Source organism: Lepus europaeus, chromosome 18, assembly GCF_033115175.1.
Source record: "Lepus europaeus isolate LE1 chromosome 18, mLepTim1.pri, whole genome shotgun sequence".
NCBI classification, from domain to species: Eukaryota; Metazoa; Chordata; class Mammalia; order Lagomorpha; family Leporidae; genus Lepus; species Lepus europaeus.
Genome location: NC_084844.1, coordinates 42,888,708 through 42,915,551, shown reverse-complemented (window position 1 = coordinate 42,915,551; position 26,844 = coordinate 42,888,708). Strand labels below are relative to the sequence as shown.

Here is a 26,844-nt window from a genome sequence, read left to right as displayed (position 1 = left end):
CAGCGACACGAACACCACTCCCGGAGACAGAGGGGACCAAAATGAAATCACTCTTACCAAACCTGGAGGAGACAAAAAGGAGAGAGAGGGATTATGTTGGCGTGCTGCGTCAGCATGTTCTAGAACATTGTTCCTGGGAGACAACAGGCAAGGGGCTGGGATGTGGGACTCTGAGGCCTGGCTTGGGGCCAGGCTTCCAAGCGACTGTGGGAACCTCTGCCCGCGCTGTGGGGAGGGACGCTGTCTCCATGCAGAGAGTCACAAGGGCCCTGGCTGAGCTCTCCCAGGGGACATGGACATCATACCCTGTGCTGTGCACTTTGATGCACTAGCTTATGCAAGCCCAGCCAGCCAGCATGGTCGCACGTTTACCCCATTTCACAGCTGAGGAAATGGGCGTGGGGAGTCTCCCTAGGGCGTGCAACCCACTGGTGGGGTGAACCCAGGATCCAGGCAGGAGGAGGGGGCCGTCTGCTGGAGAGGACACGGCTGGGCCAGGAGGGCAGAGAGCACAGCCGTGCGGAGTACAAGGGTGGCCCCACGGGGAGGATCAGGCAGGGCCATGCCCTCAGCAACATCCTGCCTGGGGCTGCCACAGTCCCCTGGGGCCCTGGAGGATCACCCAGGGCAGCAAGGTGGCCTGTGTGTCCGTGTCTGGTGTCACCTGCCCATGGGCCTGTTCTCTGCCTGGGAGGTGGGAGTAAGGTTGCCTGTGCTCTTCTCAGGAGAGGAAGACACAAAGGCACAGGGTGGCCCACGAGGTGTCTCTGACCAGCCCACACCAGGAGCAGCAGGGTGGGTGTCGCTGGGTGGCAAGCTCATCACAGCTGCCCAAGTCTCTCCTGGAGTGTGCCCAAGAACCCGCACCAGGACAGAGGAAATAAGCCCCTACCACCCCAGCAGACCCAGCCTTGGGAGCCCCAGAAAAAGGGGTGCTTGTGCCAAGTACCCCAACCCCAGGGAAGAACACCCAAAGGAAACACTGTCCTTCTTTCCTGTGCTCCCAAACGGTAAATCGACAGAGGCGATCTTTGTAAAAACAACAGTGGCTTCAATGTCCATCATGAGGCCGGCACAGTGGTGCAGCCGGTAAAGCTGCCACCTGTGGTGCCAGAGTCCCATATGGGTGCCAGTTTGAGCCCTGGCTGCTCCACTTCTGATCCAGCTTCCTGTTAATGTGCCTGGGAAAGCAGAAGAGGACGGTCCAAGTGCTTGGACCCCTGTACCCATGTGGGAGACCTGGAAGAAGCTCCTGGCTCCTGGTTTCAGATCAGCCTGGCACTGGCCATAGCGGCTTTTTGGGGAGTGAACTAGCAGATGGACGACCTCTCTCGGTGTGTCTCTCTCCCTCTGTGACTCTGCCTTTCAAGTCTCACTTGGCGTGTCTGAGTTCAGCTCCCAGCTCTGGCTCCCGACTCCAGCTTCCTGCTAATGCAGATCCCTCGGGGCAGTAGTGATGGCTCAAGCGACTGGGTACCTGCCACTCACATGGAAGATCTGGATTGCATTTCCGGCTTCTGCTTCTGGCCTAGGCCCACCCCAGCTGTCGTGGGCATTTAGGGAGTGAATCAGCAGATGTGAACTCCCCCTCTCCTCCCTCTCTCTGCTTCTCAAATAAATAAGAATAATTAAAATTTTTAAAATAAGGGTTAAGTCACCACTTGCAGTGCTGCATCCCATATGGGCACTGGTTCGAGTCCCAGCTGCTCTGCTTCTGATCCAGCTCTCTGCTATGGCCTGGGGAAGCAGTGGAAGGTAGCCCAGGTGATTGGGCCCCTGCACCCACATGGGAGGCCTGGAAGAAGCTCCTGGCTTCAGATTGGCCCAGCTTCTGTTATTGGCAGCCATTTGGGGGATGAACCAGCAGATGGAAGACCTCTGTCTCTACTCTCTCTCTCTGTGTAACTCTGCCTTTCAAATAAATAAATACATCTTAAAAAAAAAAAAAAGATGTACTGACATGATGTTCTCACACATGTCAAGGTGAGCACAAGTCACAGGACAGCGTGTACCATATGTGACAGTCACTTGTGGTTTCAGCCAAATATTCCAGCTCTCCCCCTCTGGGTACACAGGAGGACGGCCCTTGTTAATTCCCTGCCTTCGGTGGGGCCCCGAACGGGGAGTGGGAGGAGGACAGCTGTCCCTCAGTGTCTGTGGGGGGCGGGTCCCGGGCCCCCGGCAGAGGTTCCAGTGCCTCAGGGGCAATGTTTGCTGAGAACCTGTGCACACCACTTCTGCACACTTGGAATCGTCCCCAGTTTCCGGATAATACTAACGCAATGCAAATGCCACGTAAACAGCTGTCACACACTACTGCTCGGAGTAATGACACGAACCCGGCATCATGTCAGTGCATCACGAGCCTCACTACAGAGGACACACGTGACATCGGCAGTGACACAGGACATCGGCAGCGATGCGACAGTTTTTCCCCTGAACTTTTCAATCCTGGTGAGTTGACAGCAGGTATGATGGAGCTGTCATTCAACCAACAGTGCCCAGGAACTGAATTCCCTGTTCCCTCCGCCACAGGGCCAAGCATGTGCCAGAGAGTGGCTCTTTGGCCAGCCTGGGACCTGGAGAGTCTGACCCACCTGGACAGTGAGAAACAAGTCTTCGTTGCTCTAAGCCCAGAGCTGTGGGTGCTCTCATTAACGTGGCCTCACCCAGCCTACCCTTTGTGTGTGTGCAGGCAGGAACCAGCAGGATTCAGCTCAGCCAACTAAGGCTGTCAGGGCCTGGTGTGAATGGGGAGCGCCTCTGGCTCCCACACTGCACAGTTCTGTATGGCTGACTTGCCTTGTCTTTTGTGCACTTTTTTTTTTTTTTTGACAGGCAGAGTGGACAGTGAGAGAGAGAGACAGAGAGAAAGGTCTTCCTTTTCCGTTGGTTCACCCCCCAATGGCCGCTGCAGCCAGCACGCTGCGGCCGGCGCATCGCGCTGATCTGAAGCCAGGAGCCAGGTGCTTCTCCTGGTCTCCCATGCAGGCACAGGACCCAAGGACTTGGGCCATCCTCCACTGCACTCTCGGGCCACAGCAGAGAGCTGGAATGGAAGAGGAGCAACCGGGACAGAATCCGGTGCTCTGACTCGGACTAGAACCCAGTGTGCCGGTGCCGCAGGCGGAGGATTAGCCTATTGAGCCGTGGCGCCGGCATTGTGCACACTTTTGTGATGAGAGAATCGCAGGCAAAACTCCTGGTGCGGGGCCAGCGCTGTGGCACAGTGGGTGAAGCCGCTGCCTGCGATGCCAGCATCCAGTGGAGTTGGATGCCAGCATCCCAGTCCTGGCTGCTCCACTTCCTATCCAGCTCCCAGCTAATGTACCCGGGAAGGCAGCAGTAGATGGACCAAGCACCTGGGTCCCTGCCACCCAAGTGGGGACCTGGATAGAGTTCCTGGCTCATCCCTGGGTGTTGTGGTCATCTGGGGAGTGAACTAGCAGATGGAACATTCTCTCTTTCTCTCTGTAACTGTGCCCTTCAAATACATAGCATAAATCTTTTCTTTTTATTTATTTTTTGACAGACAGAGTGGACAGTGAGAGAGACAGAGAGAAAGGTCTTCCTTTTCTGTTGGTTCACCCCACAAAGGCCCACTGAGGCTGGAGCACTGCGCCAAATCCGAAGCCAGGAGCCAGGTGCTTCTCCTGTTCTCCTACGTGGGTGCAGGGCCCAAGCACTTGGGCCATCCTCCACTGCCTTCCCGGGCCACAGCAGAGAGCTGGACTGGAAGAGGAGACTAGACTGGACTAGAACTGGACTAGAACCCAGGGTGCCAGCACCGCAGGCGGAGGATTAGCCTATTGAGCCATGGCGCTGGCCCATTGCATAAATCTTTATAAAACTTCGTGGCGGCTGCGCGGGAGCACTCACCGCATGGGGGTGACGTCGTCGATGCGGTTCCCGAGCTGCGACTCGTGGGACTTGCTCCGGGTGAGCGTGGGGAAGCTGGGCAGCAGCTGGAAGACCTTGCGGCTGGGCGGCGGGGGCGTCCGTGGCGGCTTCAGCTTGGCGTGCCGGCGCAGCTGGGGCGTGGCGGGTGGCGTGATGAAGCTGTGCAGGGCGCGGGGGGTGAGCCGGCCGCTGGTGTGCAGAGGGAGGCAGGTGTCCGAGAGGCCCTCGCTCAGGCCGGGGGCTGCGGAGTCCGAGGCGGGCAGGGCTGACACGGAGACGGAGCGTGGGCCCTGGGTGCTGCTGCCCCCTCGGCCCAGCTGCGAGCTGCCTGGTGGCCAGGGCAGGCTGGCTGGAGGGAGGGTGTCCGTGGAAGGCCCAGAGCCACTTTCCCGCCGAGCATCCACTGAACTCCAGCCCGAGTCCTCTTTGTGCTCTCCTCCTGTGGGTCAAGAAGCTGAGTCGCAGATGGTTGGGGCTGGAACGGGTGAAGGGACTTAGGGTCCAGAGAGGTTAACTGCCTTGTCCAAGGTTGCACAGGGCCTCCGTGGAAAGCTTCAGACACCAGCCTGTCCCCGGTTTATAAGAGCATCTCTAGAGCACACGTATCATCCACACTCTCTTGCTGACGGTGAGTGAGGCCCTCAGGGCAGGTGCTACTCTGAAATGGGTTTCACAGAGCGGGGAAGGAGGCCCAGGGAGGGAATGGCTTGTGCTGGGCTCTTGCGGGCAGGACTGGGGGTGCAAGCTGGGAAGCCCACCCGAAAGTTGGTGACCCCTTTACGGGTTAGGAAAGGGAAGCCGTGTGTGAAGGGAAAAGTCTGGGGCAAGAAAATCCAAACAGCAGGAAAGAGGGCTGCCCTGGGCTGCGGAACAAAGATCCAGCCAGAGAGGCTCCAAAGCCACTTTCTTCTGAGAGGCACCGTGAGGGGCTTCTGGTTGCCCCACTGGGAGCTGAGCCCCAGGAGAACCCGAGGCTCCGTGGGGCTCCATGTCGACAGTACAATCTGTCCACTGATCCGTGTGCAGGCTGGGTGCTGGGTGCAAACGCACAGGCAGACAGACTTGTCTGCTGTGCCCACAGAGGCCCATGGCAGCTCTCAGTGTGCGGAGCCTGGGACAGGGAGACGCATCTGCTGAGACAGCGGCTTGGGAAGGCTGGGGTCAGGGCTGAGGCAGCTGGGGGCGAGGGGGAAGGGTGTCCTGGGCAGAGGGAGCAGCGTACGCACAGGGAACAGCACACGGCACCTTCCATCACTACAGAGTGTTCTGTGTGCTTTGAGAGGCCAGGGCAAGGCAGGGGCAAGGGCTCAGGGCGGCACAGCCAGCTCGGGGAGGCTGGTCTGTCTGCTAAGGACTCTGGGTTTGTTCCTGTAGGTCAGGGGAGGGCAACCTTTTCTCAGCCACGGGCGTCTGGGTATTTACATCGGCATTCACGGGCCATACAGAACCATAAACTTAACAGCCAGCCTGTGGTAGACGTGCTGAAGTCCAAGTCCTGCCTGTGGTTGCCTTGGCGGGGCCACGGCGGTGGGGGCGGGCGGTACTAATGGGTGGGCTGCGACAGCAGGAAGGAGAAGACACCCACCCCCTCTCTTGGAATTATCCACATGTAGAGCCAGGAAGGTCAACGCTGACTCCAAAGTGACCTCTGCCCTGGAGGCCTCTACCACGTCCTGCAGGGGCCCTGCCTCCCACAGCCCCCGTGACAGGAGAGGTCACCCACACCACCAAGGTTGGTCAGCAAAGGCAGCAGTGGGATGGGAAGTGAATCCCTCAGCCCTGACCACAGCGCTATGCCTCCTCCCACAATGCCATGCGTTCTGAGGAACCCACACCGGGTCAGCTTTGGGTCAGAGGTCAGAGGTGACAAAGACCCGCCTCCATAGCCTCCCCAAGTCATGAGCTTGATTTGTACTTTCCCCAGGTTCATGGCACAGGGAGGCAGGACGGGTCACCCCGCCTCTGTGCCCCACACTGCTTGCTGCAGCCTGACTTACACTTGAGCTTCTCTACTGGCCTGGGGGAGGCACTGAACACAGGTTTCTTGCTAAGAACCGATTCCATGATCTCTGAGCAAGTCTGCCACCCAGGGAAAGAATCCCCACATTCTTCAAACAGCCTATTTAATCACTGTTGCTCTGGGCCAGCTCAGGGATGGCAAACAGGTCTTGGTGCACAGGCCAGTGCCAGTCAGTTGGCAGTAGCCATGCTGGAGTCACTCAGTATAAGCATTCACGGATTGATTAGTGATGTCTGCTGTGGGTAAAGGATGGGGAGTATCAGTGGGAATGATCGTCCCTATGCACCAGCACACAGAACCATCACTCACTCACCCTCTAGGACTAGAGACCACAGTGCAAATGGCACCAACATAATCCATCACCCCACAGGCCTAATGTGGGAAAGGGCACCTAAGCTGTGGCAGGCTCTGGTCTAAGCACTTCGCTTTAACCCCGTGCATCTTCACAGCAACCTCACGGGAGAAGTCCACAGAGAGGTTAAGTAACCGGCCGAGGCCCCACGGGTTCCAAGTGGCCAGGTGCGCGCCAGCTCTCGGCAGTCTGCCGCCACGGCCTGCCTTCACGGAGCTCAGGCTGCCATCACTGCGCCCTGTCTCGATGCCGTGAAGATGCACCAACAGTGGACCCTAAAGATAGGCATTGCCGGTACCCACCGGGTCCCCAGCAGGTGCCCAGGAAGCACAGCCGTGGCCAGGGCAGTTGAGAGGCCTGCACCCTGGCCTGGGATGTGGCCAGGACTCTCTTGGGGATGCAGGGGCCCAGGAGCTGGGACTGAATGAGGCAGGACCTGGGAAAGCCCCCTCTCCCCAGGCCCTCTGAGGAGGCAACCTGAGTTCAGAGCCCAGCTCTGCCCTGCGCCGCTGGGAGCCCAGACCCCTCCGCCAGTGCGCCCCGTGCTCCACTGCTTCATGCCTCCTCTGTGAAGGGTGTGGCTCCAGCGTGTGTCACGTGCCAGGCACACAGCAGGTGTTTCCCAACTAAGTGTCCCCTCCCCATCTTGGCATCTGTGGGAGGCAGACGGCGGCCTTCATGACACCGGCAGGTCAGTACCACGCGACAGCTGGCTCCTTGAAAACCCCTGCGTAAGGGGGGACGGGGAGGTCTGAGAGGTGACCCTAGGGGTCTCAGCTCCAGTGACAAATCCTCCTGCCCTCTGCTGCCAGCGGAGCCCGAAGCACAAACCCTGGCTCTGCTACCGACTGCCGTGTGTCCCAAACCCCTCCCCAGGGCTTCCTCTGTATGGGTGGAGACGAGGATTCCAACCACACCCCTGTCATGTTACATCCAGCACCTGCAGGGAGACCCGGCGGGTCTGAACCTGAAATCAAGCTCTCTGCACTGAGTTGTGGGTTCGGATGACTCGGGAGGAAGTTAAGCCACATCTTCTTGGGCCACAGGAGCTAAGCAGCACATACAACTCAGTGCTTTCCTGAAGCCCCAGGCAGCAGGGGATAAGACAAGAGGCTCAGATAATTAAAAACAGGGCTAATTCAATTCACGAGGCTCATTTCAATCCTTATCTGCCCAGGGCCTGCAGTGGGAGCATCGGGCAGGCATGCGAAGCTGTTTCCAAGGCAAGATCTAGAAAGCCTGCAAAGAATTCGCCAGCTCCTCGTCCTCAAGCCAGGATCACACGCCGTGCTGGGCACGCACTCTGAGCATGCTCGGCTCAGGCTAAGCCCACATCTGCGGTGTCTCTGAGCACAGAGCGCAGCCGGCCGACGAGGGCCGGGGGCTGGAATGCAGGAAGCTGGCGGAGTGTGCACAAAACCCCGCACAGATGCACTCCCCTGAGGGGAAGTCACACAGGGCCCTCCCAGCCTGCCGATTTCTAACAATGGCTCGAGTCTTCCCAGGTCCAGACCGGCCAGACCCACTGCCATCCAGAGCCCCAGGACCCTGGGAGGCCTCCCTTTTGGGTCATCAAACACATTCTGAAGGTCCACCCTGGCCTTTCCCAGCTACCCCAGAAACCTAGGGCTGTGGCTGCCCCATCCCGACCCCCACCTAGGCAGGGGCCCGAGCCCCCAGGGGAGCAGGCTGGCCCTGGAGAGAGAAGGTGTCCCCCGTGGAGGCAGGGGACAGGAGGCCAGCAGGCCCCACCTACCCAGGCCCGTGACCTTCCGCAGGCAGGCGAGGGCGTGCTGCAGGCGGCCGCACTCCTCGGGGCTGGCTCCACAGCGCCGCAGCGTCTCCTTCACCTTGGCCTCGTTCATCTCCAGCAGGGCGTCCAGCGTGAGCTCGCGGGGGATCTCCTGTGTGGCACAGAAGGGACAGGAGAGGCCGGTGAGCAGGCAGGCAGGCAGGCAGGCCTGGGCGGTGGCCTCAGCCTTCGCCTGGCCCGGGCCAGGGCAGCCTCTCGGCTGAGTGGCAGGGGCCAGCTGCTGGCCAGGCCGGCTCTGCTTGTCTGAAACAGGCAGGCGAGCCATTGCCCCCACCCTCCGCAGGCCCAGGGCTGCAGCTGACGTGAGCGGGGGCAGGGGGAAGCCAGGAGGGTCTCAACAGGGCGCCCTGCCTCTCCTCTTATTTCTCCACACTGAAAAGGGCGGGTCATGGGGACTTTTTCGAATGACAAGCACTTCCCACAGAGATGGCCCTTGGGAACTCTGTTGTATCTGTGTCGGGAGATGCCAACAAGGGGAGGACAGAGACAGAATAAGCCCCCCCACCCCCCCACCCCGGCACTGCTCTCAGGTGAGCCTCCACGGAGGAGGCGCAAAGAGGACATGGCACCTGTACAAGATCACACAGGGGCCAGAAGTTTCAGGTGGCCCGAAGGTGTCCAGGTAGGCTTAATCCAATCACACACGCCTGTTAAAAGCAGAGGGTCTCCTCTGGGGTGGAGAGAAAGTGTGCGAGGGATGCCATGCCAGCTTTGAAGACACCGACAGGGCCACAGGAGAAGGCACGTCCGTGGCCCCAGCTGACAGTCGGCGAGGAAGCAGGGTCCCCAGACTGACAGCTGTGTTGGGGCTCAGAGGACAATACCTCCCCGAAGGGTGGCACTGGGGGGCACATTTGACCCAAAGGAAATTAAAAGTTCCCCAAAGCCGGTTCAGAGTCAGGGTCCCTGTAACTTTGCCTCACCGCTCTCCTCCCAAGCGCAGGAAGAAGTCTCTCTGGGCATGAAGGGACCTGGCCACCTCCCACCCCCACGGGGCGATCTCATTGTCTGTCTCAGGAGAGAGGACAGAAAGCAGGCTAAGACCTGCAGGCACATCACAGCGTCACAGCGTTGGCTCCCTGGGCTCATTCAAACTCCCAAGGGAACCTTGCCTTGAGCTAACTGCTACCTCTGGGGCCATTGCTTGCCCCCAGTCACTGTTCACAGCCCCCCCCCCCCACAACTGCCGACCCCCATGCCCCCTCCAGCCCCCTGCCCACAGAGTACGTAGCGCCTCAGTGGTTTGCAGTGGGCTGGTAGTGACGAGATGTGATGGGCTCACGCCCGCGGTAGATCTGCGTATCTCCCGGCTTAGCCAACTCCACCACCCCTTCCCTCTCCCCCCCAGCTATCCAGACCGCGTCCCGTCCACAACCTGGGTGAACATGGAAGTGGCCTCATGAGAGGCAGGGCGGGAAAGCTGGAGGAGGCAGCCTGGAGCCTCCCCGGGGACTGCAGCTGTGCACGGTGAGCTGCGGCATGCGTGTGCAGTGTCACGGGCCACCACGCTTGTCATGCAGCACCAGAAAAACAATCCCAAGAACAAATGTTTGGCTCAAGGCCCGGCTGACTCCGGTGCTCTCCCCTCACGTCTGGAGGGTGCGCATAGCCTGACACAGACACAGAGGACAGCAGGACACGGCCCTGGCCTCAGGAGCCTTGCAGCCGGGGCCGGGGTGACACCAAAAGGAGGCCTTGCAATGCGTCACCTGACCTGGGCTCAAAGACCTGGGGCAAATGATCCGCACCAGTATAAGAACCAGACACGTGAAAGTACCAGAAGTACGCTGCCTGCACACAGCCTCGGCTGTCAGAGATTCTTCTGGATGATAAAGCGAGGACAGGGAGGCTGCTGTGAGGGGCACAGCACAGACGGCGGCTGGCTACAGAAGGGACCCTCCCCACCGCCACTCCTTTATGGCCTCAGCAACTCTTGTTCATAGAAAGCCAGTTTCTGGGACCAGGGTTGTGGCACCGTGGGTTAAGCTGCCGCCTGCGACGCTGGCATCCCGTATGAGCGCTGGTTCAAATCCTGGCTGCTCTGCTTCTGATCCAGCTCTCTGCTAATGTTCCTGGGAAAGCAGCAAGAAGATGGCCCAGATGCTTGGGCCCCTGCACTCCCAAGGGAGACCCAGATGGAATATGAGGCTCCTGGGTTTGGCCTGGCCCAGTCCCGGCTGTTGCGGCCATTTAGGGAGTAAACCAGCAGATGGAAAATCTCTCTGTCTCTGCCTGTCAAATAGATAGGTAAATAAATCTTAAACAAACAACACACGTGGGGCCCGCACTGCAGGGTGGTGAGCGAGGACATCACCTGCGATGCTGGCATTCCATACTGTATCCTGGCTGCTCCATTTCCAATCCTGCCCTCCGCTAATGGCCTGGGAAAACAGCCAAAGATGGCCCAGGTGCTTGGCCCCTGCCTCCCACATGGGAGACCTGAGTGAAGCTCCTGGCTTCGATCTGGCCCATTATGGCCATCTGGGGAGTGAACCAGCAGCCAGAGGATCTCTGTCTCTCCCTCCCTCTCTGTAACTCCAATTTACAGATAAATGAATAATTTTTTTAAAAGGCAGTTTTGATGCCATTTTATGTGAAAGACAACTTGGTCAAAGAGTCAGGGCAAGAACAAAAGTGACCTTCAACTCTCACTGCACAAAGCAACCCTCCATCTCCCTCTGGGTAGGGGACCCACACACATAGACATGTGCACATAGGTACACAGAGACACACAGGTAGACACATGCACAAAGACATGTGCACATGGGTAAACATGCATGCATGGGTAGACATGCCCATGGTAGACATGTGTATACAGGTAGACATGCCCAATGTAGACATGTGTATGTGGGTAGACATGTGTATGTGGGTAGACATGTGCACACAGGTAGACACATAGGTAGATGCACACACAGGTAGACATGTGCACACAGTAAATGTGCACATGGGTAAACATGCATACACAGTAGACACGTCCACAGAAGACACATGTATATGGGTAGACATGTGCACACAGGTAGACACGGACACACATTTTCCCAGGGCTGTGGCAACAGGGCAGTTTTCTCTCAACAGGAGGTGGTGTCTTGACAGTGCAAGGGGAGAAGCAGGCCCGGGCAACTCAACCCCAATCTAAACAGAGCTTCCCCTCCTTGCTTGCTTCTTCCCCCCTCACTCACACCACGTGTCTGCCTCTCAGGCTGCATTTATTATTACAAACTGTGCCAGCACAACATGCCCAGTGCGTTTCAGCTCCTAGCTCCACTCAATACAGTGCACCCTACTGGCTGCACCCTTAAGAGCAGGATAGTCTTGAACCAGGTTCAGGCCTTCTGCTGTGCGGCTTGAAATCCAGTGGGGCCAGAACCGAAGCCCCTGCGTGTGCCAAAGTCCCCCTGCCATGACGACTCCACCCTGCCACTGGGTGACCTGGCACAGCCTTGGGACGCATGCAGCAGATACCTTTTGGGGGAAATTCTTTTTTGGAAATAAATTAGAGTGATTAATTTGTATTTACTTCTTGAAAGAAACATCTATTGTAAAACTGAGTGTTCTTTAAGCAAGAGAAGTAATTCCCTGAGGAAGAGAAAGGCAGAACCTGTTCAGAGCCCCTCCCTTATAAAGACAAAGGGGGGACATATGGCAGAGCAGTGGCGACGCTGCTTGTGGTGCCCTCCTCCTGAAACCCCATGCCACGTGGAGCTGCCTCGTTTTAGTCCCAGCTCCTCTATTCCCACACAGCTTCCTGCTAATGTGCACGCTGAGAAGGTAGCAGGTGTGGCTCAGGCACTTGGGCGCCTGCTGCCATCCACGTGGGAGGCTTGGATGGAGCTCTAGACACCTGGCTTTGACCTGGCCCAGCCCTGGCCATTGTGGGCATTTGGGGAGTGAATAAGAAGACGGAAGATCTTTGCCCCCTCTGCCTTTCAAATAAACACACACACATAAAATTTTAATTTTGTTTAAAGATTTTATTTATTGATTTGAAAGGCAGCATTACAGACAGAGAGAGGGAGAGACAGAGAGAATCTTCCATCTGCTGGTTTATTACCTAAATGGCCACAATAGCTGAAGCTGGGCAGACTCAAAGCCAGGAGCCAGAAGCTGCTTCTAGGTCTCCCATGTGGGCGCAGGGGCCCAAGTATTTGGGCCTCCTCCACTGCTTTCCCAGGGTCATTAACAGAGAGCTGGATTGGAAGAGGAGCGGCTGGGACATGAACTGGAGCCATATGAGATGCTGGCACTGCAGGTGGAGACTCAACCTACTACACCACAGCGCCAGCCCCCAGTAAACATTTATTTTTAAATTTAGAAAGAGAAAGGTGGCCGGCGCCGTGGCTCAACAGGCTAATCCTCCACCTTGCGGCGCTGGCACACCGGGTTCTAGTCCCGGTTGGGGCGTCGGATTCTATCCTGGTTGCCCCTCTTCCAGGCCAGCTCTCTGCTATGGCCCGGGAAGGCAGTGGAGGATGGCCCAAGTCCTTGGGCCCTGCACCCCATGGGAGACCAGGAGAAGCACCTGGCTCCTGGCTTCGGATCGGTGTGGTGCTCCGGCCACAGCGGCCATTGGAGGGTGAACCAACGGCAAAAAGGAAGACCTTTCTCTCTGTCTCTCTCTCTCACTATCCACTCTGCCTGTCAAAAAAAAAAAAAAAAAAGAGAGAGAGAGAGAGAGAGGTGTATTAACTGGCGCCTTGGAGTCAGGTGGGAAGCACCTGTCCCCCGTGAGGTTTTGGGATTCTGCGGGAATCATCAGGAGGGGCCGCCTTTCCTGTCCCTCCCTTGCCCCTTTCTTTATTCTCCAATCTAAACCAGCACTGGGGCAGGCAGGGGTGCTGGAGCCACAGAGCCCATCAAGGGCTCTCCCGACCTAGAGCTGCCCTGCCTCTCACTACAGACAGCAGCACCTCTCTGTCAGGCCGAGGGCCCCGCCCTTCGTATGCCTTGCTGCCCGGGGCGTCCATCACGCATCTGCACGTCAGTGAAATGACCGTGCTGAGCACACTAGCCTGCACCAATGTCACTACCAAGAACTCTGAGTGACTGCTCCTTCCCTGCTCTAGCCCCTCCTTCCTGCAGGGCCGGGTTCTGGAACTGGGGCAGGGTCCACCCTGACCTATTTAGAAGCCTTGGTCGCTGGAGCCAGGATCAGTCAGCCAGCAGGTTATCTGGCAGAACAAGGGTCTCCAACAGGAGCAGCCTCGGCGGGAAGCGAGGCCAGCAGGTGTGGCCCCTGCACCTGTCTTCTGATGGAGAAGCAGGTGCTCCAGAAGCTTCTCTTGCCTCTTTGGTAGACAAAGAAGCTGACAGTGGCGATGGGGATGCTAATCAGAGACCCACTTCTGCTCTCGTTCAGTGCTGGGGGGACGTGGGCAAGTCACAGAGGGGCGCCAGCCCTGGTTGTAAAGAACTCAGAATTTTTTAAATGGCTGATCTTTCTACGTTAGCAAGTAATCCAAGTCTGTGCAAACAGCTCACGTCCAGGGTTGCGTGGGGCCAACAGCCGGAGCGTGCAGACCCGGCAGGGAGAATCGGGTGCCTCTGGAGGCTGAGCTGAGTAGGCAGCAGGAGGACGGCAGGCCAGCAGCAAGCACGCCAGGAGGCCAGGCCCGCTCAGCCTGCACACTCCCTGCAAACACAGCACCTGGCTCCGGACTCCTAGGCTGCTGTGCACCCAAGTTAAGTGAACCAAGAGGAGGAAGCACACGAGGCAGGCACGTTGGAATCACGGAAACTGGTGCATGAAAAAGATGCAGCCCCTCGACCTCGCCTGGGCCTCCAACTAGGCGACTCCCTGGGGAGGCCTGGCCTGGTGCAGGGCCCGGGAAGTGGCCCCATTCTCTTCCCATATCAGGACTCCACAATGCCCCAAGTCAGCTCAGCATTCCCCAAAGCCCACACACGAGTGAACTCCATCACCCACAGTAACAGGCACGGCCAAGTCTGAGTTAGGAAGTGATTTTCAACAAGCAGAACCCACTTACACCGTGTCTGGGGAATCCCCACGCCAAAGGCAAATCAGGGACTCAGCTCCAGTGCCTGCCCAACGTGGACCTGCAGGTGAAGCCACCTGCAACACTCTCAGGTCGGGAAGGCTCAGGAAGGCGGCCCAGCCGCCTAGAAGGCACAGAGAAGATGTGACACTGTCCCAAGGCCAAGGCCAAGGGCCCCCTCTCTGCTCAGAGGGAAAGGAGGAAGGCCACAAGTCCAGATGGCTTCTGGGAATTACCACCATCCCAGCTTCTGTGTAATGGAGAAAATGTGGATCTAGAAATCAAAGCGGCCAGTGCTGTGGTGTGGTGGGTAAAGCCACGGCCTGCAGTGCCGGTTTGAGTCCTGGTGCTCCACTTCTGATCCAGCTCTCTACTGTGGCCTGGGAAAGCAGTAGAAGATGGCCCAAGTCCTTGGGTCCCTGTACCCACGTGGGAGACCCGGAAGAAGCTCCTGGCTCCTGGCTTTGGATTGGCACAGCTCCGGACATTGCTGCCAGTTGGGGAGTTAACCAGCGGATGGAATACCTCTCTCTCTCTCTCGGCCTCTCCTTCTCTCTCTTTGTAACTCTGCCTTTCAAATAAATATAAATCTTAAAAAAAAAAAAAAAGAAAGAAAGAAACCAAGAACAGAAGAGACGGGCAGGCATGGGAGCACGCAGTGGGGCAGCGGGAACATGGAACGGAGAGGGAGAGCCAGGGACCGCCTGGCCCCGCCTGTGCCGGAGCTTTCTGGTGGTGACCTACTCTCACCAAGCGCTGACAGTAGGTAGAAAGCGGGCCAGGCAGTGCATTGAGGCCACCACAGCCTGTGCCACTTAAGCTGCACCATCAACGGGAGACTGCTGGTCTCTGGAGCAGAAGCGACGGTGGGTGTGGCGGCTGGCAGCAGGCAGTGTCGCAGGCCAGGCTGGGTATCAAATGGTCTCCCAGACAGAGCAGCAGCCAGGGGCGGCCTGGGGGCTATACTTAGAAACTGCACGGCTGACAGCAGGAGCCGTCCACACGCGCTGCAGGTCCTCCAGGGTGATGTGGCCTGTTTGGGGGCCAGTGCCCAAACATGTTATGGTTCAGACCAGAAATCGGAGGGGAGCCAGGGAAGACCAAGCAGAGGGCCCAGGCGGGGCACAGGGCATCAAGAAGTCAGTCTAGTAAGGGCCACGGCCTCCACCAGCACGGCTGGCACTCAAGGCCCCAGGCCAGGGTCTGGGACTGCGGATGCTTCCCTGGGAACTGCTAGCACTGGAGAGGCCAAAGGCAGACTCCTGGAGTCTGTGGCTAGCGAGGGAGACCTGGCCCATTCCCGTGAGGTCTGGCCCAAGAAGCCTGGCAAGGCAGGAAAAGAGGAAGGGGCAGTGTTCCATGGCAGCCCAGGCTGGGAGGCTGCACACCCTGGCCAGGCGGTCCTGCCTGCTCCCCGCCTCGGGGGCAGCGGGAGGAGACAGACCTGGATAATAAGAATCCGACATCCTGGCAGGCACAGGAGGGGCTGCAGAGCCAGGACCTGAGGGTGGGCGGCCTCAGGGGTTTCCATGGAGACCAGCAGCCAGCCTGGGGACAGGTTCTGGGCCCAGCCTCCTCCTCATCCCATCCTGGGCAAAAAGGAGAGCAGTCAGGGCCTCCTCTGGGTAGGCTCCCGCTTCCTCGCACCACCTCCTGGCAGCCGGCGCAGGGAAACACGGTGCCAGCACGTGCCGTGGACAAGCCCGGGCCCGACTGGGACTTCCGTTTCCTCATCCATATGAGTGAATTGGCCTCGACCAGATCAGTGGCTTTCAACCCTGGCCGCACCCTGCAATCTCCTGGGGGCTTTAAAGAAAGAATCCTGGGGACTGCACTGTGGCACAGGGGGTTAACACCCTGGCCCGAAGCGCCAGTTCTAATCCTGGCTGCTCCTCTTCCGATGCAGCTCTCTGCTGTGGCCTGGGATAGCAGTTGAAGATGGCCCAAGTCCTTGGACCCCTGCACCTATGTGGGAGACCCGGAAGAAGCTCCTGGCTTCGGATTGGCGCAGCTCTGGCCGTTGCAGCCATCTAGCGAGTGAACCAGTGGATGGAAGACCTCTCTCTCTGTCTCTACCTCTCTCTGTAACTCTTTCAAATAAATAAAATAAATCTTTAAAAAAGTCACAATTTAAAAAGAAAGAAAGAAAGGAAGAATCCTGATGCCCGAGCCCCAGCCCTGACCAACTGCATGAGGATTCCTGGGGACGGGGACCACCAAGGCAGACAGGCTGTGGGGCTTCACGGGTGGCCAGTGAAGCCCAGGGCAGAAAGGGTCATCGAAGGCCCAGTCAAGAAGACAGGTGTGGCCAGGGCAGGCCCTGCCCTGGGCTTGTCCTCCTGCCCTACCCCTCATCTGCTTAAGCTCTGCTCAGCGCCAGTTCAGACATCCAGATGTCCCCTCCCGTACACATCCAGTCCCCCCGGAACTGGCACTCTCAGTGGCCCAATCAACCCTCAGGGACTGGCTGTCCTTGGCCTGTGCACTGGGTTGTCTGGGATGTGGAGGCAGAGGAGTACAGGACAAAGGGAAGGAGACTGGAGAGGTGTGGTTAAGACAGACAACAAGCACCGTGCGTCTCCTGGGTACGGGCGCTGTTAGATGAGCCACAGAGGCCAGTGCATGCAACCCTCTTACTATCCCGAGATGGGAGAGCAGGCTCAGGCACAGTGAGCAACTGGCTCAAGGCTACACAGCACAATAGGTGAGGTTGGGGCACAGCCGTCTCTACCGACTGCCAGCCGCTCGGTCCCTGCCAGCCTTGTGCCCACTGCCCTGCTCGCTCTACGAAGTGAGCTCTTTTCTCTCGGGAAGCATTTATCTGCTGACTCTGGTGTAACAGGTCACATCTGGTGACCAAGCCCCCCCCGGCTCAGCTGGGTTAACATCTGGCAGTGGCTTACAAGGTCGCCCCATGCCCCACCCCCACCACACACACCTGCCGGGCTCCCTTGGCTCTGCCCGGCCAGCTCCTCTCCTGTCCTCTAGAGAGGCAGGTGCTTTCCAGCTGTGCCTGGGACAGGGCTCCAATATCACTCACTGTCACCCTCCAGGGCTGGCTCCAGCCTGAGGGGTAGCCTGTCTTGGGGTGGTCTCCACGACGCCATGCCAGCCATGGAGGCAGACACCTCTGTTCGCTGTGTCACCAACATACTTTTGAAAATGGCCAAATCCAGCACTGCACAAACACGCATGGCCCCCAGCTTTGGGGTGGGAGCTCTCCCCCTACACACCTCTTCCAAGACAGACAGCAGGTGGGCAGGCTCCCTTTCCGTACAAATTGGGATTACCCAGGAAGCCAGGGTGGTAGCACCCCAGGTCCGTAGCTCCCCCATCCCCGTGTCCCTGTTGAGCAGCAGGTGAGATGGGGAGTTAGCAGGGTGACTGTGGGGAGCAGAGGCCAGGCTGCAGCTGGTGAAGGGGAGGGGCTGCAGGCAGGGGAGCAGTGTCGCATCCCTCAGCGACACTGCTCCTGTAAGGAGAAGGGGAGCTGTGACAACAGGCCTGGATGGGACTGTCCCCAGTGGTCCCTTCCAGAGGCCACAGGGTCGGGGCTAGCATGAAGCGCACTCCCTGTGGGGGAACCTCAGCTCTCCCGAGGGTTAAGGCCCTGGCAGAAACAGACAGGGACTCCTGGGTGTCGTCAGGTCTCCAAGCACATTTATTGCCTGCTGGTCTCCAACATCCCCTCTTCCCAACCTGTGCCCAACCTAAATGTCATTGCAAGGGGAATTCTCGACAAGCCCATTGCTCCTGCTGTGCCCACCTCCTCCACATCAGCAGAGTGAGAGCTCTGAGCCCATCAGGGAGGCTGCTGCATCAGGGGGCACCTGTGCCACCCAACAGCCCGCAGGGTACAGCTTGCCCCAGCCTTGAGTCTTGCTGGTCCCCAGTGGGGCTCAGAGCCAAACCACTCACCCACTCAGCCCTACGGCCAGGGGCCAGGCTTTGCCTGGTGAGGTTTGTCCTTTGGGGCAGTTCAGCTCCCTGTCCAGGTGGGGACTAAGTGGGGCCTTCGGAGGCAAGCCCAGTGCTGGAGATCCGAGAACCCAGCTCCACTGGCCCAGGACAAAGGCTATGCTGTTTCGGAGCCAGGAGACGGCGATCTCTTGGGAGGTGGGGGAGGACAGCCTCTCTCTGTAGTTTTCCACCAACACTGGGAACCCGGCAGGCCCCAGAAAGCCAGGGAGGCCATTGCCACGGACGCCAGGTGGGTACCCACGAGGTGACACAGACACCCTGTCTCGGCCGGGGCCAAAGGAAGGCCCAGGGGGCCTTAGAGACCATCCACAACAGTCACTTGAGAGGAAGAAGCCGGGACCCAGGGAGAAGAGCAGGCCTGCCAGCGTCACCCAAAACAGCGCCAGCACCAGGAACCAACCCCGGAACACACTGCGCCCAGGCCTCCGCAGCTACACCCACCCAGAGGTAAAGGTTTCGTTCCTTCTGGCTTTCCTGGGCCTGCCAGGACTAGAGCCCAGGGGAGGGTTCCCCTGAGGTCTGTCTGGAGAGTCGCCTCCTGTGGGCTGCGGGAGGCCATGTGCTCACCTCATGGGCCAGAGCCTTGTGCAATCCAAAGCAATAGGGAGCTGGACCAGGCCTCACCCAGAACCCTAGAAGACCATGGGCAGGCAGGCAGACCCCGCCATGCTCTGGACCAACTCTCCCCTCCCCTACACGGGCGACAGGCCACACTTTGGTTCTGTTTAAAAGGAAAAAGCAAACCCCGCATGACATCCGAACATCTAGTTCCAGCAGGGGCCTTGGACCCACACGGGGCTGCAGCCCTGGAGCCTCTCCCAGTCCTCCACACACTTCCTCTTCTCACAACCAGCCTGATCGTAACCGCGGCAGCCACTGCTGGTCCCACTGCCGCTGCGTGGCCCGAGAGCTCAGGAACGGAGGCTCCCACCGTGTGACACAGCAAGTGATGACAGAGCCTGGATCTGGATCCGGGTCCACGGACTCCAAAGTTAGCACTCAGAGGCTACAGGGGTCAGCCCCCACCCCCAGCCTGGCTGACCAGAGGCATGGACAGGCAGGGCTGGCTCAGCCCACATGGCCCTGCTGTGATCAAAACAAGGGCACGTTCTGTGTAAACCAAAGCATGAGAAGACCACAGACCACTGCCCAGGAGGAAGGGGAGAACCTATTTCAGGAAGATTCTAATGGCTCCCAACCACTCATAAGGACAGGGAGCGGGATAATGGAATGGAAGCCAGCATCCACCCCCCACGCAGACTTCTCCAGATCGCTCCACAGTCAGTGGGTGCAGCAGGGGCTAAGCGCAGCCCAACACACCCATCGCCAGGACTCACGGGCCCGGCCCCGGCACCTACCTGGCAGCCCTCACTCCCAGGGAAGCTCAGGCCTTGAGCTTCTCTCGGCATCCCAGGCGGTGGGGCCCCGGTACCCCTGGAGGCCCTGGCTGTCGCCCAGCTCCACAGGCAATGCATGGCTAGGGGGCCTGCGCCCGGGGCCCCGGCAGCCCCAGCGCCCGTGCTCCGTGCGGCGTCCCGCCGAGGAGTGAGGCAGGCAGAGTGCTCTCTGTTTTCATGACTGTAGTGAGCAGTCACCGCAGCCAAAAATAGTCTGTGCCTGGGAGCCTGGGCGTCAGCACATACCTCGGGGAGCAGGTGCTGGGTGTGAGGGGCGGGCCTCGTGGCAGGGGGCTGGGACCCATCACACCAGCACGGACGGGGGTTCTCCCTGCCTCGCTGCCTCCCTCCAAAGAGTAGGATCTGAGTCAGCAAGAATGCCGTCACCTCGGCTCTCCGGTGAATCACAGGGGGAGCCCCCACCCCCGCCCGGGCTCCAATGTCCCCCGGGAAAGCTCTCGCGCATTTGGGGCTGGGTAGTTTGAAGACTCCCAGGAAAAGTCCCTGGAGGGCACACAGTCCCTGGAAGCGGTTATATCTCCCAGACGCGCACGGCCCACTGAGAAAGTCTGCCTGAGCAAAAAACAGCAATGGTGAAGCCAGTGCCGACGCCGGCGACCTGGGGCTGCTGGCGTCACGCTGGGGTTGCAGTTTGCTCTTTTTTTTATATATGTCTTTCTTTTTTGAGGTTTTTCACATTTTTACAATGGACTTTTTTTTTAAAAAAAGATTTATTTATTTATTTATTTATTCGAAAGGCAAAGTTAGAGGCAGAGGCAGAGAGAGAGGGAGAGAGAGAGGGAGAGAGAGAGAGAGAGGAGGAAGAGGAGAAAGGCCGAACAGGCCTGAGTGGATGGAAGTGCACCCAAATGGTTCAAGTCTTCTGAGTAGCAGGACCACAGAATAAGCCACCAACAAAAGGTAGCTACTGTTGCTGTCTATAATTTCTCTGCTTTTCCCACTTGAAAATGAACACAGCTGTACATCTATGGCTATTAAGAAAAAACCTAAAATGCCAAGAACCAATCACTGTCTGAGCAGCATATGGTTTTCTTTGCTTTTCTCTATTTTCTAAAATAAACGATTACTTTAGTAATAGTGAGAAAAATGACAAATGTTATTAAAAGCAAAAGCTGGGGGACTGGCACACCTACTGACTTACAGAAACATGATCTCTGCAGACCTGCCCCATCCCCTGCACCCCAGGAGCTGGAAGACCTTCCTGGGACTCCCTGAGCCCGAGGGGCTCTGCCTCCCCCAACACAAGGAGGTCTGCTCACTGACAGAAGCAGAAGGGTGACCCCCGAGACTCCCAGGTGGCCCACGTCCTTGGTCGCTGCAGCACAAAGGGCACCGGCTGAGGGAGGGAGAGCTTTCACACACCTGTTGGCACACCTGCCTCCTCCAGGAACCCGTTTCTGAGGGCAGGTGGCCCTGAGCTCAGGGCCCTCCGTCAAGGCTGAGCCCTATCAGCCAACCGGAGTGCTCCGTCTTCCGGGTCCAGGGATTGGTTACAGCAGGAGCAGGCGACCCGAGTCAGGCCAATCTAAGGCCTCTCTGGGGTTTTTCAGCTCTTCGCTGGCAAGCACGACTAGGGAGGCTTGGCTGCCGGTGCAGTTCCTACCTGCCCCGCGGAGCATCTGCCATGTGGGCTGTAGCAGAGGCGTGTCCTAATGGCGTTACCTGAGCCTGCGTGTGCAGAATTCCCTGGACACAAAGTCTCTAACAGTCTCTGTTTAAGCTCATTCAAGGGTGGGGAACGCACGGCCCACGGGCTGTATAAGGAAGGAGAAACCGTTTGGTCTGGCCTTGCAGAGGCGATCGCCAGCAGGACTAGAAATTCAGTAATTCCACGGCAGGCTAATTTTCAAGCTGATGACTTGGTGTGGCCCACGAGTGATGTTATGAATATCCAAGTGGCCTCTGGCAGAAAAATGTTCCCAACTCCTGTGGAACAGAATAGCTTTGACTTAGAAAATTAGGTACAGGGGCCGGCACTGTGGCATAGCAGGCAAAGCTACCACCTGCAGTGTCGGCATCCCATATGGGTGCTGAATTGAGTCTTGGTTGCTCCACTTCTGCTCCAGCTCTCTACTGTGGCCTGGGAAAGTAGTGGAGGATGGCCCAAGTCCTTGGGCCCCTGCACCCATGTGGGAGACCCGGAAGAAGCTCCTGGCTTCGAATCGGTAAAGCTCCAGCCCTTGCGGCCATCTGGAGAGTGAACCAGCGGATGGAAGACCTCTCTCTCTCTGCCTCTCCTTCTCTCTGTGTGTAATTCTGGCTTTCAAATCAATCAATCAATCTTAAGATAAAAAGAAAGTGGTATGATACGCCCATATCACGCCCTCCTTGCATCCAGCCAGGCAGGCACCAGCTACTGGATGCCAGCTGTGTGCCCGGCGGGCACTTCACTGCACACTGGACGCAACAGGGAACAAACAGACAGGGAGCTTATATTCTAGTAAGAACCACAAGCGGAAATACAAACTCAACAGTGACTACACCATGTCACTGGAGCTTGGGAGTCAGTGCAAGAAGGCAGGCGCCTGCTGAGAGGAGGCGGCAGTTGGGGGCATCCACTCTAGGGAAGCCTCTCTGAACGGCAGACCCCTGGCCCGAGCCCAGGGAGGCTCCAGGGAGGCCGGAGACACAGGGCAGGCAGGAGACGAGGTGGAAGAAGGCAGGTGCTGAGCTCAGGGCCCCGAAGGCTATGGGCAAAGGTGTGGGTTCCGCACTAAAAGCATCAGGGTGCCCACAAGAGGTTCAACTCCCAGAAGGCTGAAGACCTGATATGAGTTTTTTTAAAAAGTCTCCTGGTCCCTGAGTGTGAAGTGAAGGGAGGGTAAGAGCAGGGCAGAGAGGTGGCAAGGATGGGTTAGGACAGAACTGGACTGGGGCCACCTGTGAGGTCTTGAGGCAGCACAAGGGGGCCCTGCCAGCTGGCTGAGGTGGGGCTGAGGAAGATGGCAACAGCCCCGAGTCCCTGGCAGCAGCAGTGGGCAGAGGACAAAGATCAGCTCAGAGCGGTGCAGGGACTTGGCCGAGGGCACTCGGCTGTGGGTGGGAGTTGGGGCTCCGGCCACCTCCCAGGGCCACGCCCTGGGCCATCTCCTTCCAGAGCTCTTTCCGATCCTGCCACCTGCCCAGAGGGACACAGCTGGAAGCAGGGGCCCCTGAAACCCATGTGCTGTCGTTTTTTTTTTTTTAAAAGAAAGGTTAATGAGAGAAGAGACTTGCTGTGTAACACCTAAGACGGTGCAAGGTCAATGTAAAAATGTCCCGGAGCTGCCTGGTGCATCAGACGTGTCCCACGGCCCTCCTGCCTTCGAGGTGGCACCTGCGGGACAACCTGGCAGCCCAGGGAGGCTCAGCACACACTGGGCCAAAGCCCGGCCACACAGCAGCTTTATGCCCGAGATCCTTGCAATCCACACAGGTGGGACAGCTCCTGCCACACCTCGGCCCAAGAGACCAGAACTCTTTGGAGGATCTGATTTGAATGCAGTCTTCCTACAGGAGCACCTACTACGTGCCAGGCACTGGGGATAGAGCGGTGAGCAAAGCAGCCAGGTCTCTGCCTGCAGGGCGCATCTGGTCTCATCAGTGGACTTGGCAGCCCGGAAAGCCACGGATGGAGGAGGTGGGCTCGATGCTCAGACTGCCGAGCAGCGCAGAGCTCAGCAGAGCATGCGTGCCGGAGCGACTCCTCCGTCCGTCCGTCCGTCTGTCCATCCATCCGGGGCACTGATGGCTGCCAGTCCCTCTAGGATAGCAGCTGTGCTCAGTGCCCGGAATAGAACCCAGCACACAGTAGGTGCTGAAGACGCTGCACTGAATGTGACAATCAACTGGACGAACGGGGAGATCGCAGAAGTGGTCTTCCACCCTGCGCCCACCAGTCTCCCTGCGTCCCTGGGGACCGTCGCAGACCCGTGTGTCCCATCAGTGGGAAGCCCATGAGACGGGCTGTGCTGTTTATCCATGAATCCCTGTGGTGACTGACCCGGGCACCTGGCCTGAGGTGAGTGATCAGCGGGTGCATGGTGCACAGATGTAGAGGAGAGAGGGAGAACAGGAGGAGGCAGGGAGGGCAGCCAGAGACAGAGAAGGCGAGGGGCAACTCAATTACACAGCCACAGAGCAGCCCCAGGCTGGACTACCCTGGCTAAGACACCAGATGGCAAAGTCCTGTGCAGGGAGGAAGCTGGCTTTGGAGTCACATTCTAATCCTGCATCAGCTGGTGATGCTGCCAAATCACTCAATTCTGAGCCTCAGTTAGCTCGACAGTAAAATGGGCATCAGAGCCTCTCCCCATCGGCCTGCCCAGGTCCAAGGCTTCAACAGGGCGACACAGACACGATGCTGGCCTCGCAGTGTGCCCTTCCTTCCATACCCCAACCTCAGGTCCTCACCTCTGCCTCCCCCTCCTAAGCGGGAAACTCAGCAGCCCAGCCATGCTGGACTGGTACTAAGATCCAGCACCCAGTCCTAAGATCTTGCTGGGCTGCTGGGGCTGACATGTGGGCGCAGGTCCCGGCACGAGGCAGGGGAGGGCGTGTGCTACCTCCTGGGGAGGCTCCCAGTTGCCAGCGAGCAGGGCTGTGAGAGCAGCCAGGCCCCTGGCTCTCAAAGGCGGAGTGTGGGCCCCGCAGGGTGAGAGGCGGGAAGAGGGCCACAGGACACGTGCACACTAAGCCGTGGACCCCAGGGGCCAATGCTGGCGTGCCTTTCTGGTTTCGGTATTACACAGATTCCCACGTCATGGGCCTCCTATCCTGAGCACGCGTGGAGCTGCGGGCATGCCCAGCCAAGGGCAAACCACGATGGTGGCAGGTGGCAGGCAGCTTCCACCCTCAGCCCCAAGAGAGGGCCTCGCTGGAAACCCAGGAGGGCCAGGGCAGAGGGGGAAGGGAGGAGGACCTCGCCCGGCCAGGCCGCCACAGCCCCTTCGCCAGACGCCTGCATCTTCAGTTCAGACCCACCTGCAGCAGGGGCTCAAAGGGGACCCTGTGGCCCACGGCTTGGCCCCAGGGTCCCGGGCTATGCCTCTCCCTGGCAGAACTGACTCCACCAGCACTGGCAGCTTCCTTCAACAACTTCCAATGAGGAAACCACTGAAGGGAAACGAGACGGCTCCGTGCCAAGCTCTGAAATCATTTCCCCAGCTGCAGCCAGAAGGCAAAGCCATGCTTCTCAGAGGTAACCTGCAGGGCACAGGTGCCTAGAGGCTGCCGCTGTGTGCGAGGGGGCGGGGCCCTGCCTCCGAACGCTCACCTCCTAGGACACCCCTCCCACCTTTGGCCTCCCAGCCCTGCCTCTCATCCCAGCCCCAACACACCCAGCCTTGCTGCCAGCAGTCTCACTGTCCTTAGCACAATACTGATCTCCACACTTCCTCCCCGTTCTCACACACACACTGCGATGGTCCCCCACAGAAGCCCAGCCCCCACATCCCACACGTCCCAGAGTCCTCCCAAGAGCCCTCTGCAGAAGCTCCCGTGAGGACAGCTCCAGCTTTCTCGGACTCTACGCAGTTGCTGTTCCTCCATCTGCTGTGCCCTTGGTCCCCACTGGTTCCCAAGGCCTGGGGCTGGCTTCCACTGGGGCCCCTGGCACCAGCTCTGAATTCACGTTTCCCCTCCAGCTGGGAGCTCCAGGGCCCTGGGGAACACCCTGAAATTCCCAGCTCTCAACAGGGCCTTAGCTGGGGCAGGCTCTAGACCCACGTGGCCAATGCAGCAATAATCAGAGCTCTATTTAATGCAAATTCACCGCATTAAAATGCAGTGTAGGGGCCAGCACTGTGGCATAGGTAAAGCCGCCACCTGCAGTGCAGGCATCCCATATGGGCGCTGGTTCAAGTCCTGGCTGCTGCTCCACTTCCGATCCGGCTTTCTGCTCTGGCCTGGGAAAGCAGCTGAGGATGGTCCAAGTCCTTGGGTCCCTGCACATGAGAGACCCGGAAGAAGCTCCAGGCTCCTGGCTTCAGATTGGCCCAGCTCCAGCTGTTGTGGCCAATTGGGGAGTGAACAGCAAATAGAGGATCTCTCTCTCTCTCTCTCTCTGCCTCTCCCCTCTATGTAACTCTTTCAAATAAATAAATCAATCTTTTTTAAAAATGCAATGTAAATTTCAGGTTCTCAGATGCACCACGTGTCTTTTGAGCGTCCAACGGCCATAAGTGGCGAGTGTGGCGACCACACTGGGTGGCAGCTCCCAGTGAATGGCAGACGGCCGGGTAAGCAGGCGAGGGCCTCGTCCAAGCACCCGCCGCCGAGGGAGGAGAGGGTGAACCGTAGGTGCTGCTGCAGGCTCTGAGGTACAGAGGGCCAAGAACTGACACCGACTCAGGCGGGGGTGGGAAGGAGCCAGCGCAGGCACCTGAGCCCCACCAGCAACCTGGGCCTGCAGCCCCCGGCGACCACAGGGCACCTTCACGTCCATGCCCGCCTCGCCAGCCAGCACAAAGGCAGGATTTCCTGGAGACTTTATGCCCACAAACACTACCCAGCCTGCAGAGGAGAGCTGAAACAATGTTTAGATAACCGTACAGGGCCAGCCCCCAGGAAGGCAACACTGCAAAGGGTGACACACACACTTCACACCTGGAGGGGTAGCCTGTGTGTTTTCCTATGGGAAAAACCAGGTTTACCACACACACACACACACACACACACCCAATCAGGAATCTGAGAAAACTCCAGGTCAGCAGAGAATTCAAAGAGGCCAAAGGGACAAAGCCTGCCACACACAGCCCAGCCCCAGGGGCATCGGGGAGCACCCCCAGTGCTGACCACACCACACTGGAGCCCTTCTGCCCGAACAGCTTAGCAGAAGGAAATGGCCAGGCGGATCTGCAGCCCTTCCCAACTATGACAGGAGAGAGGTGAGGGGGACGCGGCTGTGGTGGGGAGTCCCCAGCCTGAGGTCCGACACCCCCAGCCTCCAGGCCACAGAGAGTCCCATCATTCCCCAGTGAGGCCTTTACCCAGAAAACATGCACGCATGGCGGCGCGCGCCTCTGTGGGAGCAGGCAGGCACCCCCCTCAAACGGTCCTAGGGGGTCCTGAAGACACGCACCTCTACTGAAGCAGGAAGTGCACCTTGACAGACCGGCACAGGGAGGAGGTTAGGAGCAAAAGCCCGCAGGAGGGGATATTTTGCATGGTCCCATCTTAGCAAACACACAAGAAGCAAGGGGGAGGGAACACGTTTGAATGACAATTTGTCAGTTTCAATGACTGCCAAATGCACGCAGGGGCCCCTAGCCACGTGAGAGGAAGAGGGTGGTCTCAGCTTGCTCACCCTCAGCTTTGTGTGGCAAACAGCTTGCTACACGCAGGTTCTCAGGATCCACGGGTGTGCTTGCTGCCTGATGGCTTCCCAT

The 26,844-nt window shown here is 58.5% G+C and overlaps 1 protein-coding gene across 2 annotated transcripts in view; it reads right to left on the bottom strand.

The window, feature by feature from the left end:
- KSR1 (kinase suppressor of ras 1) overlaps positions 1-26,844 on the bottom strand; it is a 154,318-nt gene that overhangs the window by 30,166 nt on the left and 97,308 nt on the right. For both annotated transcript variants that reach the window (XM_062216229.1, XM_062216228.1), the window contains exons 3-5: positions 8,029-8,176; positions 3,880-4,339; positions 58-62 (exon numbers count right to left, since the gene is read on the bottom strand). In XM_062216229.1, the coding sequence (XP_062072213.1) occupies positions 58-62; positions 3,880-4,339; positions 8,029-8,176 (613 nt within the window). The remainder of the gene's footprint in view (positions 1-57; positions 63-3,879; positions 4,340-8,028; positions 8,177-26,844) is intronic.